Source organism: Aythya marila, assembly GCF_965140915.1.
Source record: "Aythya marila genome assembly, chromosome: 1".
Taxonomy (NCBI): Eukaryota; Metazoa; Chordata; class Aves; order Anseriformes; family Anatidae; genus Aythya; species Aythya marila.
In genome coordinates this window covers 169,840,895-169,853,810 of record NC_139042.1, presented here as the reverse complement: position 1 = coordinate 169,853,810, position 12,916 = coordinate 169,840,895, and the positions used below count along the sequence as shown (strand labels likewise).

The following is a 12,916-nucleotide window of genomic DNA, read 5'->3' as shown; positions in this document are numbered from 1 at the left end:
GCCTAAGCACTTTTATGGGACTTGTATGTTACGATGATGACAACCCTTTATTTCTTACATGTGTGTGAGTTTGTGCAGTACCACTTCCAGTTCTCATAACCAAGCTGAGCACACTCCTTATACGTCAAAACATTAAGAACCGCCAACGCAGAGCATGGTTTCTACAACAGCACCTTGTCTTTCAACACAAGAAATAAAAGGAAATAAAAAGATCCAAATAAAAACCACCCAGAAGGGAACACCATTTTTAAATTCATATACACTAACCTTATTCAGTGCTGGTCGCTGAGAGGAAAACGCCACAGACACAGAATCAGCCCGAACGGGCATTCCCTGTTATTTACACTACCTGGTTTATATTCACTCCCAGAAACCAAACAGGCTTTTTCCTTCTTCACCAACTCTTACTTCTATTAGCACAGGACTTTTTTTTAACCTAATTCTAAATGTGTCTTACGTTATTTTCTGAGAGAGCTGTGAAACTGGTACACACCCGGTAATTTTCAGAAAAGCAATTGTATTTATAAAAGAAACATTACCCATTCACAGTAACACCACTGGATCAACCCAAGCGAAGTCACTGCCTATAATGCAAGCCAGGCACAAGGAAGGGGATGGCTTGTTTTTAAGTGCAATTTATCCAGATTAACTGGTTTTATTCGGCCTACCCTTTTGCCACCAAAGGCAGAGGAGGCCAAAACTCTTCCTGCCACTCAAAGGCAGAAGAAGGAGTAGGAAACTAAGAGAAAACTACATGCTGTTGCTCCTAGATGGCTCCAAAGTCACCAGTGTACTTTGTGGGTCACAGCGCACTGAGGTGCCTCGTCAAGAGGCTCGCTATGCACACCCCACAAGCATCCTTGGCATACCGCATGCATTACACTTGCCACAAGAACAGGAAGCCTCCAGAGATACACATCTCAACGCTGGCAAGCAGGGTCCTAGAATCTGACACAGAGAGCGGCTTTTTCTTCTTAATTAAACTGCCTGGAGGGGAAAAAATGCAAGCTCAATTAACTTATTTTAAATAATTCAATCCGTATCATCATCTTCGTTCCTGATTTAGTTAATAAGTTAGCCTAGTTTCACCAGCCACTTCTAGATTCTCTCTCAAAATGGGTAACGAAGTGTCTCTGTGGAAATATTAATGACTGTCTTTTAGGAAACACAACCTGTTTTAACAAACATTACAAGAACATAAAATCCAGGCGGTGTTTCTTGAAGAGACAAAGGTTGTCACATGTGGTGGTGGCCTCTGTTTCCTCTTGGATTTTGGTAGTCACATGTTGTGCCCATTTCCTCTTGGATTTTGAGATCAGCCTGATGCAGCTGTGCAAAGCAAGCTTTGTATTTTAACTTACCACAACTAGGAAATGTGCTTTGTCAGAGACCTGATTTGCACATTGCCAGCAGTGCGTACTGAGGAAGTATCGTTCTGTGCTTAGCCTATTCCTGGATATTTTTCTAGCTATTTTCTCTAGCTGTTCTTGGGAAAAAAAAAAAAAAAAAAAGAAAAAAAGGAGACCAAACTGGACTTCTGAACCAACACAGTTGGGCTGCATTTCTTCCTGAAAGGAGAGTTTGCTTTATTTTAACTTTAAGACAATTATTACTTTTTCAGATCTGCACAAGTTCTCCCTGCTTAAGTGTCCCAGGTAGCTGCCGACCCTTGGATGTGGAAACTTGCTAGGGACAAACAGGAAATGCAGCTCAGCTGTCCTAAATCCACGGTGACCTCAGCAAGTTAACACAGCAGCTACAATCATTCAATTAAGTAACTTCAACTACCACAGGCTGACCTTTCCCATAACAACAAAAAATGAGTAAGCAAGCCTTATACACCAAACAGCAGCACGATCTGCTCAGAAGCATCATCTGCCACATCTCAACCACTGCAGAGATTGTAAGAGTTACTGAGTCAGAAGTGGAGCCACTTACAGGCAGGGCAGTCTCTTGGCAGAGAGGGGAAGGAGAGCTGCACCCAGCCCTGTGCATTTCCCCCCACCTGCCAGCTCCAACAACTACCTAATTCATAAAAAATATTCAAAAAGCTGGAATAGCCATCGTGCTCATTCAGCTTTCATTCACAAGAGAAAAGCCAGCCTTACAAAAAAAATAAATCTAGATCTCTTCTGCGCATGACCAAGCATAAAACCTCCCAAGGAACAAATGTTTCAGGGTTAGAAGTCGCATCTTCCCTCTGTACATCTAGTCAGTAGGCTCATGTTTGTACTCCCTGAGCTAGCTGAGCACAATCTGCCACACCACGGTTACGTACAGCAAAGCTTTAATTAGGGAACCCTGAGAATCAGCAACACTGCTAGCCCCAGGGGTGCACAGCCAGAAGGCACGGGCAGAAAGGCCACCCAGGAAGGATGCAAGGCGTGCTGCTCTGCTTCTGTGTGAAGAGGATGGGAAGCTGCTGGAAATACTTTTCTACTAAAAAGCTGCATCCCCCAGAGTGAGGAAGAAAGGACGTGTTACCATGCTCTCCTTATAAATAAGAGGAAAATGCAGACAGGGACATCAACTGCGGGTAAAACTGCATTTTTTTTTCTTTCCTTCTAAGGAATTCTGACCAGAACTTGTTAAAAAATTAATAATATTGCACTGCAAGTTGCAATCATGTCCCATTACTGACCACTAACATCAGCATCCACCTGATTTTCCCTGTTCCTAGAGAAACAGGGATCTTGTAGCATGACCCAGAGAGCAGCAAACGTAACCTGTGACAGGATAACGGAGAGACCCAATCTGATGGTAGAAGACCATCTCTTCAATTATGGATGTTTTCTGTTTTTCTCTTTATTGGAGCATCTTATTCGCTTCTTGTGATATTCCATAGCAATCTGAGGACGTGAATGTTTAGGATCAGCTTAAACTGACACTAAGTTGCATATAAAAACTAACCTGAAGTATAAGTAGACTTTCAATTTGTTCCTTGCAATCAGCAAGGAGCAAATTCAAGTTGAATTATCAGTAATAAACGAAACAAGGATTGCAATCCTAGGTATAAAGACCACCCTTCTTATTTGCATGGCTAGAAATTTATATACAGTGCTCCTTCCAAAAAGCAGAAGTCTCCAAAAAGCAAGGGAAGAAAACAAGTAACTTGTCTACTGTGCACCTGAAGTTTCCTAGCATACTGAGCTCTATTTTCTCTTTGTTTGTTTCTTGTGGGGGTTGCGTTTCTTTCTACGTCTTCACTTTCCCAACACCGGTTAAAGGACGTGGGGATGGATATGAACCAGAGTGTACCCACCAGCCACACTTGCTGATTTTAAGTTACACAAGTTCCCTGGCATTGGGAAGTTTACCAGCACTACTTATGATACGCAGTTGCCACTTCTGTTTGCTTCTAATCAAACACGGAAATCTGCAGTCTTACCGAGAAAAAGCAGAACAGCTGTGTGTTTAAGACCTTCACAGCTCTAAAGACACGAAGAAAATCTTGACATATATTCTGCTTCTAGACACCTAGAAAGCAATTGGCTTCATAGAAGAGGCAGGAGAGATGCAGCTTTTCCCACAGCACTGGTTTCAGGTAAACTGCTCACAGGAACAGCGAGGGGACTATTTCTAAATAGATCCCATTTCCATTTCAAAGTTACAACAAAGATCCCAGTACAAGATAAGTCTTTATACAAGAAGTGTTTGGACTATGTTGCTAGGAAAGGTTTCCTTCAAACATTTGTTTGAAAATCTTCCCTCCCCTCCTAGGAGGAATCTCTGATCTGGCAAATTTCACTGAAAAAAAAAAAAAACTTCCCACAAGATTTTCTGCAAGAATTGTGTTGGAGTTTCATTTGTGTGCACGTATGCATGCAAAAAACCCTGCACATATGTACACACACTTTCACTGTTACTTTTTGATTTCAGCAGGTTACTTTACCTTTACTGCAAGAGAACAGGAACATGCTTACAGTCACTACACCTCAAAGATTAACTTCTTCAATGGCTTAGCTGTCTTCCAAGGCAAACAGCTGACAACGACCAAGCCATGGACTCTTTATAAATCGTGTAGAAAGCGTAGGCATTCTGCCAGGGCATTACTGCCAGGAAAGCAGTGTGAAGTCATGTTATCAGCCAAAATTTGTAATACTCGGCTATTGGAAGACAAATTGCACACAAAGCTACCCGTGTCAAACTACACTACAGCAGTCGAACTACTGGTGCAGAAGGCAGAAGTGCTGTGGCTTTCTTCCTCCAGAGTGACATGCACAATGTTCAGTTAAACTAATTCTGGTAACTAAAACACTAGAAGACACAGTCAGGGGAAATCTGTTGAAAAAAGACTATTTTTCAACATTTAAAGACTTTTTAACTTCCACTAGTAGAAACAGACTTGAAAGCTGATGCAGTAAAGGTAAGCTCTATATAAGTACATGATTTAGAGTAAAGCTCAAGTGGAAGCTAAAGAGCTTTTGAAATGCAACCTAATACTTTCTTGCTTTTCAAGTCATGATTTATTTTTAAAGTCATGACTTAACTCGAACAGATAAGCCCTGAAGGACCCAGTCCTTCTCCTCCTCTTCTGTTTTTTTCCCTTCCCATCACAGTGACTCACATAATACCCTGCAAACGGAGTTTACAAGGCTGTTAACATCCATGAATCCAAACACTTTCAATAATAAAACGAACATGTAAATCTATCTAGCATCTTGTTAACATACATTTTCATGCCACAAGTACTGACAAAAACTAGGACAAAGATGGTTAGGAAGAAAGAGACCAAAGAGACAAAGTGGCATGTAAGGAGGGGATCAGCAAAGAAGCAGGCAAGAACGGGTAAAGTAACTATCACAATAAGTTCTAGAGTGCCCTTTTAAAAAATAAATAAATTAAAAAAAAAAGAAACTTCGGACTTGAGCCAAATGACTTTAGTGTGCTTCACATGGGGCCCTCGGAGTGGGAAACATCCCATTCATTCCTGTTTCTAAAAATGAACACTGAAAATCTCAATGCTTATATTATCTACACACGCCATGCCTGCATGGTGAGCCTGCGATTCACGGGACCAGGGAAATTTGTGGGGTGGGAGACAAGGAAGGGGGAAGGGAACAGGAGACGTTATCAAGGACCGGAGACAGGAGGAAAGCCATCTGCAGCAGTCACTCAAACGGAACAAACAGAGGGTAATGCTCCCGTACACAAACACCTCTCTCACTATGTGTACACAGAAAAAGTTATCTCAATATTCGCTTTAAAGGCATCACGTTCCCATCGATTTTCCTCTATACCGTTTCTCTTTGTCTTGAAAATTTACAGTCGCCTTTATCACCTTCATGGGTTTTCCCTTTTTTGAAACATGGGTACTCACACTGGGTTTGTGCGAGCCTTTATTAATGAGTAGCAGTGAGAAGCTTACCTCGGAGCACGCTGGGCTAGGTACAGCCTCGTTCTCCAGCAGCGCAGTGCCAGGACCCCAGAATCTAGCCAGGTAAGAGCAACTCCAGTGAAGCACAAACATTTCATAGATACACTTTTCAGTTTTATTTCCTCCAACAGTAAAACTTGTTTTCCAGTACTTAAAAGCATCCAGAATCTAATTTGTTCCTGATGTAAGTGCAATAAAGCTTGCAGTGCATTGTCCTACTGACGGGAGCAACCCAGGCTCCTTCCATGTCGTATCACAAGAAACACCTGAGAAGAAATTCCTATTTTTCCCCATTTGTCAGCTAAATACACAGCCTGCCAGCAGTTAGGCTAGACAAACACAGTAGCTGATCTTTTATTAAGATCCTTTAACTGGAGTGCAATGACCCTGAAGGCCACGCTCCCCCGCGGAAGAGCCTCCCCTAAATACCTACAGGTGTCGATCACGCCGTAACAGCAGGTAGCAGATTAACATCAATTCCTGGCATACCTCGGGCACAACTTCCACTGATGTCTGTGCAGAACGGTGTCTGGGACAGGTGCCCGGGTTCTCTGCTGGCTACAGCACCAGGCACACACCTCCCACCCCGCTACCTGGTCCTCATCTCCAGTGTGCCCTTGGGCTGTGTCACTGCCGCTCATCGCCCAGAGCCCCGAGCACCCGGAGCTCCCTTCTGCTGCCCGAGAAGGGAAACCCACAAGGGTTTCCACAAGGAAACACACACACTCACAGCAACCCAACCAAAACCAGCCTGCATGCTTCAGCCTCTGCTTGTAGAGCAGGGATAGCAGAATGCTAATAAATGAGCTTTTTTTTTGGTGGTCTAGTGAAAGCTGGTGATGTGTTTAAGATCAATGGCTGGAACACTTCGATTTAAAAAGCAACAAACAGAGCCACTGAACAGCAAGCAGCAGAATAGGATGGTTAAACCATGTAGTTCTCACCTGAAAAAAAGAAAAAAAAACCTACCAACTTTTCAATAGCCCTGTTGTAAGTAGCTATTTCCAAAAATTTGTAGTGGAACCATAATAAAATGTGGTCGGTTTGGTTTTGCTTTTCGTTGCTCCAATGACAGAACCCAACAAATAAAGGTTAGCCTACTAAGCCAGCGCTTCACTGTGTGGAGACAGAGGTGCTTTATACTTCAGGCATATACAACTTTCTTTGCTCGGTGAGGAGGAACGAGCTTCAGGAAGATGTTTACAACTGTTCCAGTGGGACTGGAATTCTAAAAATGCAGACTGGCCTCCAGAAAAGACAGATCTAAAACAAGCTGCAGTCGCCATGCTATCACTTCATCTGAATCCAGAGCATATCTGAAAAGAGTTTTGAAAACGGGCATCTACTACAAAAGCCATTCAGCTGTTTCTACATTGCTTGTCTTTTGCTCTCTTAATGAGGTCATCAGTTCCACCTTTTAGAATCCTTAGGTCTGCTTTCCCACTCCTCCCCTCTACTCACCCTCTTCTTTTCAAAAAAAAGAAAAAAAAAAAAAAAAAGAAAAAAAGTGTGTTCAATGAAGCACCACAGACCCCACCCACATTGAAGTATCTTCTTTTTAATAATGTGCATTGTAAGCTCTGCTTGCTGTAGTCAGCCTGTTTTTGATGAGGCTGGTATTAGGCAGGCCAGGTGAATTATGACTACACCAGGTCCCATCCTCCAGGCTGACGCAGCTCTGCAGCCACCCCTATCATCATACAGCACACATACTGTGCTGAGGTTGAACAGTGCGCAGATTAGAGACGGCAGCTCCTGCCAAAGACCTTTTACTAGCTTATTTAACAAGGCATCAGAGACAAAGAACTGGGATATTACCCTGAGCCATCCCACGTTTCCATTGTTTGGCCTGAAGTAACCCTGTGAGGGAAGCAGAGTTCCTCCTGGCAGACACAAGCCTCTCGTAGCTGTATGGACGGGTCTCTGCGAAGGGAGGAACCAGTATTTTCTAGAACTTAATTGCATAATAAGTGGATTCTTCACACAGCCTTTATGAGAACTGTCAGCTGCTATTGACTAGCCTGTGAATAGCCAGCTCTGTCAATACCAGGTTTCAGGAGCTTTTTTTCCTTCCAACTTGTAAAGAAAAAGCCACCATTAGTCATACATGGAAGCAGCCCAGAACGCAGCGCCTGATGTTCAGCCCGCATGAGCCAGATATCCTTGCCAGGTATGGAGGATTTATTACCTTTGATACCATTGCTGAAGTTTTTTCCACTGTGTTTAGACACCGCATCAGAAGCAACTGAAGCAACTAATGCTCCTTTTGCAGGAATATCAGGAAATCAGACTGCCCGCCTACTTATAAGACCTACTAAGTTAGTAGTTAACTGTTAAGAAAGAGATAACACTCTGTTTAGTCAGCCAATGGGTTACATCTTCTTTAAGATTCCTCTCTACCTGTATTTCATTATTTATCTCATATTTCCCTATAATAGTTTGGGAGATAACTTCCAAAGCACCTGAAGAATGAACAGGTCATTGCTAGTCTAGAAATCTTCCCAGAAATCTGACAGAGAAGCTGTGAATTTCCATGTGGTGATGTAAATCACAAAACAGATTGGGCTACCTTGGTTTCCAGTGAAGCTCTTGGTACTGGCTTTGTTTTGTACCTCGCTGTTTATGTACATCAAATAAATCTGCCTTCTAAATCTCACCTCACATTTATCCACAGCAAATTGTACTTGATGGCTTAGCTTTGCATGAAAAATGAAAGCTCAGTGGGAGGGATGTGAGTACTAGATTTCTTTAACCTTGACCTTAGCAAGGCTTTCAGCACCATCCCTCCAAGTATCTTTGCACACAAGTGAGGAACACATGGATTAGATCAGTAGACTACAAAAATGTCAGAAACTGGCTGTTAGACTGAGCAATCAATCGGCGGTCAGGTGGGGGGTCAAGTGACAGCAAGTTATCAGCACTGTTCCTCAGGAGTCAGTACTGAGGCTGCCATTCAGAGGGGCCTTGACAAGCTGAAGGAATTTCTCAGCAGAAGACTCCTGAAGTTTGACAAGGGAAAACGCAAAGTCCTCCTCCTGGGACAGAAGTGCCTCACACTGCGATTATCAGCCCAGGAAACTAACCCAATGCTTGCACAGGCTGCAGACTGATGAGGCAGGTTGCAGATCTGCAAGCTAGGAGTTGAAGGGGTGTCCATGGGGACAGTAGGATGAACACGAGCCAGCAGCGCGCTCCTGCAGCAGAAAAGGAGCCTCTATGCTGGGCTGCATCATCAAAAACATAAACCAGCAGCTAAAGGGAAATAATTATTCTCCCCCAGTCAGCACTAGTAAAGTTACAACTGGAGTACCATGCCCAGCTATGGGTTCCCCAGTGCAAGAGGAACAACACCACACTGGTGGAAGTCCAGCAGAAAGCTGCTGAGATGATTACAAAGCTGAAGCACACTAGACCTGAGGAGAGGCTGGAGAAAGTTGGTTTGTTTAACCTGGAGAACCACACAGCTACGCCCTCCCACTACCTAAAGGATGATTCTAGAGAAGACGGACCCAGGCCCTTCTTAGAGGTGCACATCAAAAAGACACAGCAAAGCAAATTCTAATCAGATGCAAGAAAATATGTTCTCACAGCAAAGGTAGATAAGCGCTGGATCAGGTACCAGAGATCCTACAGGACCTCCATGCTTGCAGACAGTCAGAACTTGAGAGGAGAATGCTCCGAGCATCGTAATTTAGTTCTAAAGCTAGCCCTGCTTTGAACAGGGCCTCAAGTTAGACAGCCTCCAGAGCTCAATTATTCCATAATCTGCATGGAACATGTGAGACTTCCATCATGAAGAACGTTTAGATATTCCTGATAAAGAACTACAAGCAACCACCTCCTGAAGTGGTGGTACAGAGATCCCTGTTACCCTTCCACATTGAGGCTTCAAGGGTGGACCCTATAGCCTTCCAGAGCTCCAGGTCTACACAAGCCAGAAATAAATAAAATCAAGCTTTCAGTTCACTTTCTTCATCATCCAAACCTAGATGACAGTATATAATGCTAGGTTGTTAAAAAAAATAAATTAGAATGAAACCTAGACTAAAGAAAAAAATAAAATGAAAACAATGGTCATTCACAGTAACAGCAAAATCACGTCTGCTGTCCTTACAGGCACCATGCCAGTTCATAAGATTTTGTATTTATCATCTATATTCTCCATATCAGATGTATCAAGGGTTGAAAAGAAGACTTACTACATGACATTCTCGGCTTTATAATATTTAAATATTATTTTCTGTTTCTTCTCCATAATCTTGCTATCAGGGTTTAGCTAATTGGTTGGACAACTTAGTGGGATGCACTAGTAAATCCATACTAGTTTATGTACATGCATATGCACATTCAACAGCTGAACTAAGAAAAGAACTAGAACTTCAGCATGTTGGCCAAAATTGAAGTTTAAGTTTTACCAAAATTACATAGCCACCATTGTTAAGAGCTTTTTTTTTTTTTTTTTCCAATATGAGCAAAGAAAATAAGACCCTAACTCAGTTCCATCCTTTAACATATTTCACAGAACTCTACAGAATTTACACCAGAGAAATCAAAATCTAGCCCTATGGTTAAAAAAAGTTAGCTAAGTCCCCTCAAGGTAGGAACATGGAGATGTTGATAATTAGTAGTTTGTACTTGAGGAAACCGTACACAAAGGGAGTAGCCTTCTCTTGTGTGGGTGAATAACATATTTCAATAGGATTCTGCCTTTGATGAAAGCAAGAGGAACACGACTTAACTAACTTTGAGATTCCTTGTCTAGTTTGAGTCTTCCCATAATGAGACTTTCTTAGAAAGAAGTGTGGATGTGCAGAGAGGAGGTTCCACCTCCATAGCACCAAGACAGCTGTTTGACACCTCACTGAAACTGACCAGACTCTCTCCAAAGAAAAGTTATGTCTCAGACAAGTAGGAGTGCATATTTAAAGAAGACATTGAAGACACAATAACACATGGAAGGATGTGTGAAGAGATAGAAGCTACTAGTGCTCTTCACGTTTATCTACCTAGAAGAGCATGGATTTAAAAAAAAAAAAAAAAAGAACTAACAAAAAAAAAAAAAGTAAAACAAGTTTCATCTGGCCTTATTGTAGTGCCTATGAAGTAGGATTAGGGGAACAAATGATGTTTCTAAAGAGTGATCTAGTTTTACACATCATATAAAAGCATTTTTTTGAGTTCTACATAACTTTTTTTTCCACTTAAAACTAAAAAAAAAAAAGAAGATTAAAGGGTAATAAATAAATGCTAACAGTTACGAACCTTTCTAATCTCTTCAAGGGAGAGAAAAAGCTTTTTTTTTCCTCCATAAAATTACTGTAAGGAAGTTTATAGATAAGTCAAAACACCTATATGAGACTAGAAAGGCTTGAGCTGTTTTCTTATAGGGTTTGAGACTGAAATCCCAGTTTTTTTTAACTAAAACCGGATTCCGGTATGGAATTTGAAATCCTTTTTCTACCTAGTCAGCCCAGCTCTAGCCAAACAGCTGAAGCGGGATGGGATGATCCTTTCTTTAATGCAGTTAGGGACAAGTTGGAGACCACAGGCTGCCACCACAGCCGCACCTCGAGCGGGTGCCCGGCAGCGGGGCAGCGACACCCCAAGCTCAGCAGCCTCCCTGCTTCTGAAATTGCCACTCCGCCGAGGTTTCGGTCCCGAAGAGCAGGAGTTAGGTGTGGGGAGAGCTCCCACCCGAGCCGTGGGTGCCACCGGGGTTTGCTACTCACGTCCAAGCAAGAGGAAGAGGAAACTGAGGAGAGGCTGAAGCAGAGGCACCCGGCACTTAGCAGCCCCGCCGCCACCCGAGGCCACGGCACCAAGCTGCGGGGACCCTGCGGGGGGCTTCAGGACCCCAAAAGAGCCGGTGCCGCCCGCACCTACCTTCCACCGAGCGGCCGATGCTGTGCAGGTGGGTGAGGGCCGGGTGGGCGGCGTGCACCTCCCGCAGGTACGCCTCCAGCTCCTCGGCGTGGTGGTACCCGAAATCCAGCGCCGCCGCCAGGGCCAGCAGGTAGAGGACGGCCGCCACCTCCTAGGAAGAAGCAGAGGAACCAGAGACCCCCAGCCCTCGCTCAGAGAAGCCCTGAGGGGGCAGCCCCCTGCCCGCAGCAGGTGCCTTCCCCTCCATCCCCACCCCGCTCCGCTCCTACCCCGGTGGCCGCCCGCATGGTGCCGCCGCTCTCCACGACTGGAGCCCCGGCCCCGGGCGGGGGCCGCCATCCCCCGCCGCCCGGCCTCGCCCTGCCCCTGACTGACGCCGGCTTCCTCCACTCAGCTCCCCCCGGCCCGCCCAGGGGCACGGAGGGAGGAGGCGAAGCGATGGGGACCCCTCCCCGCCATCTCCCTGCCCTCCCCTCCCCTCCCCTCCCCTCACGCCCGCCCCGGCAGCGAGCACCTGAGCGCCGGGCGGCGCCTGGCAGCGAGGCCCTCAGAGGGCCCCTCGGGGGGGGACAGCCACCTTCCTCCTCCTCCTCCTCTTCTTCTTCCTCCTCCTCTTCTTCCTCTTCTCTTTCACTGGAGGTCGAGGGGAGAGAACATGAGGTGGGGGAGCCCTGAGGAAACAAACCTCGTGTGGTGCCGGGGGCGAGGGCTGCCATGCCCATGGACAAATCCTGACAGGATTTGGTGTCCAAATCTAGCCATATCCCCGTTTAACAATCGTTTTTTATTTTAAAGATGAGTTTTTAATAGGATTCACTTGTTGAAAGGGCTGGATTATATCTCCAGAATTAAACGCTTTTTCTTGGTTTCGCGCTAACCACATTGCCTGAGGGATATCCTATTCTTGAGATTCACCACAAAGACTTTTTCATCACCTTTTGTTGTCTTCTTTTGGATTGAGAAAGGCTCAGAGGAGAAAAAAAAAAAAAAGTGAGGCTGGGCTCCAGCAGCAAAAGACAGGAGAGCATCAACATTTCTTTTAAAATATGATATTGGAATACAAATGTCTGTAAGGACAGGATTTCCTCTGCCGCTTTCTGAAGTTTCTCCTCGTGGTCAATGTTAAAAAAAAAAATAATGATACTGAAGCAAATGAATGTGTGGGCTAATCCGAAATAACAAGTCCTGAACTCTGGTTAGAAGACTCTAATAAATAAAAAAAGTTATTAAAAGAAGATTTATTTATTTTTTAACCCAGAAGCTTTAGGAAAAAAAAAAAATCAAAGTATATTTTAACACAATCTGTAATATCCCAATGTACTTCTGTTGAATACTGCTCCTTCGAGCACGGTATTAAGGGGGAGGCAACAGCCCCATAGCCCTTCTCCCATGTTTCAGATCCACCGTGTTCTAACTCCCATAACTTGACAAGACCTTCTCACCTGTTGTCAAAGAAATTTCTTACAAGACCTAAATATGGATGTCATTTACCTTCTTTACTTAAAGAAAACAGTTGGTCGCAGTTACTTGCATTTGCTACATGCAGTGGGAGCGAAGCTGCGGGGCTGCAGGGTGAATGTCTCCAGAGAAGCAGGAGGGAGAAGTCAAGTACATGAGCTTCACATTTCAGTTGGTGAGACTTGAAAATATATATAT

At 44.1% G+C, this 12,916-nt stretch overlaps 1 protein-coding gene across 2 annotated transcripts in view; it reads right to left on the bottom strand.

Annotated features, from left to right (window-relative positions):
* CPM (carboxypeptidase M) overlaps positions 1 to 11,824 on the bottom strand; it is a 30,776-nt gene extending 18,952 nt beyond the window's left edge. Inside the window, exons 1-2 of one of the 2 annotated variants that reach the window (XM_082775919.1) lie at positions 11,775 to 11,824; positions 11,261 to 11,411 (exon numbers count right to left, since the gene is read on the bottom strand). Coding sequence is in view for 1 of the 2 variants with exons in the window: in XM_082775918.1 (XP_082632044.1) it covers positions 11,261 to 11,411; positions 11,530 to 11,547 (169 nt within the window). In the remaining variant the exon portion in view is untranslated. Of the gene's footprint in view, positions 1 to 11,260; positions 11,412 to 11,529; positions 11,610 to 11,774 lie in introns of those variants that run through there. The other variant, XM_082775918.1, reaches the window with a different exon arrangement.
* Positions 11,825 to 12,916: the final 1,092 nt, after the last annotated feature.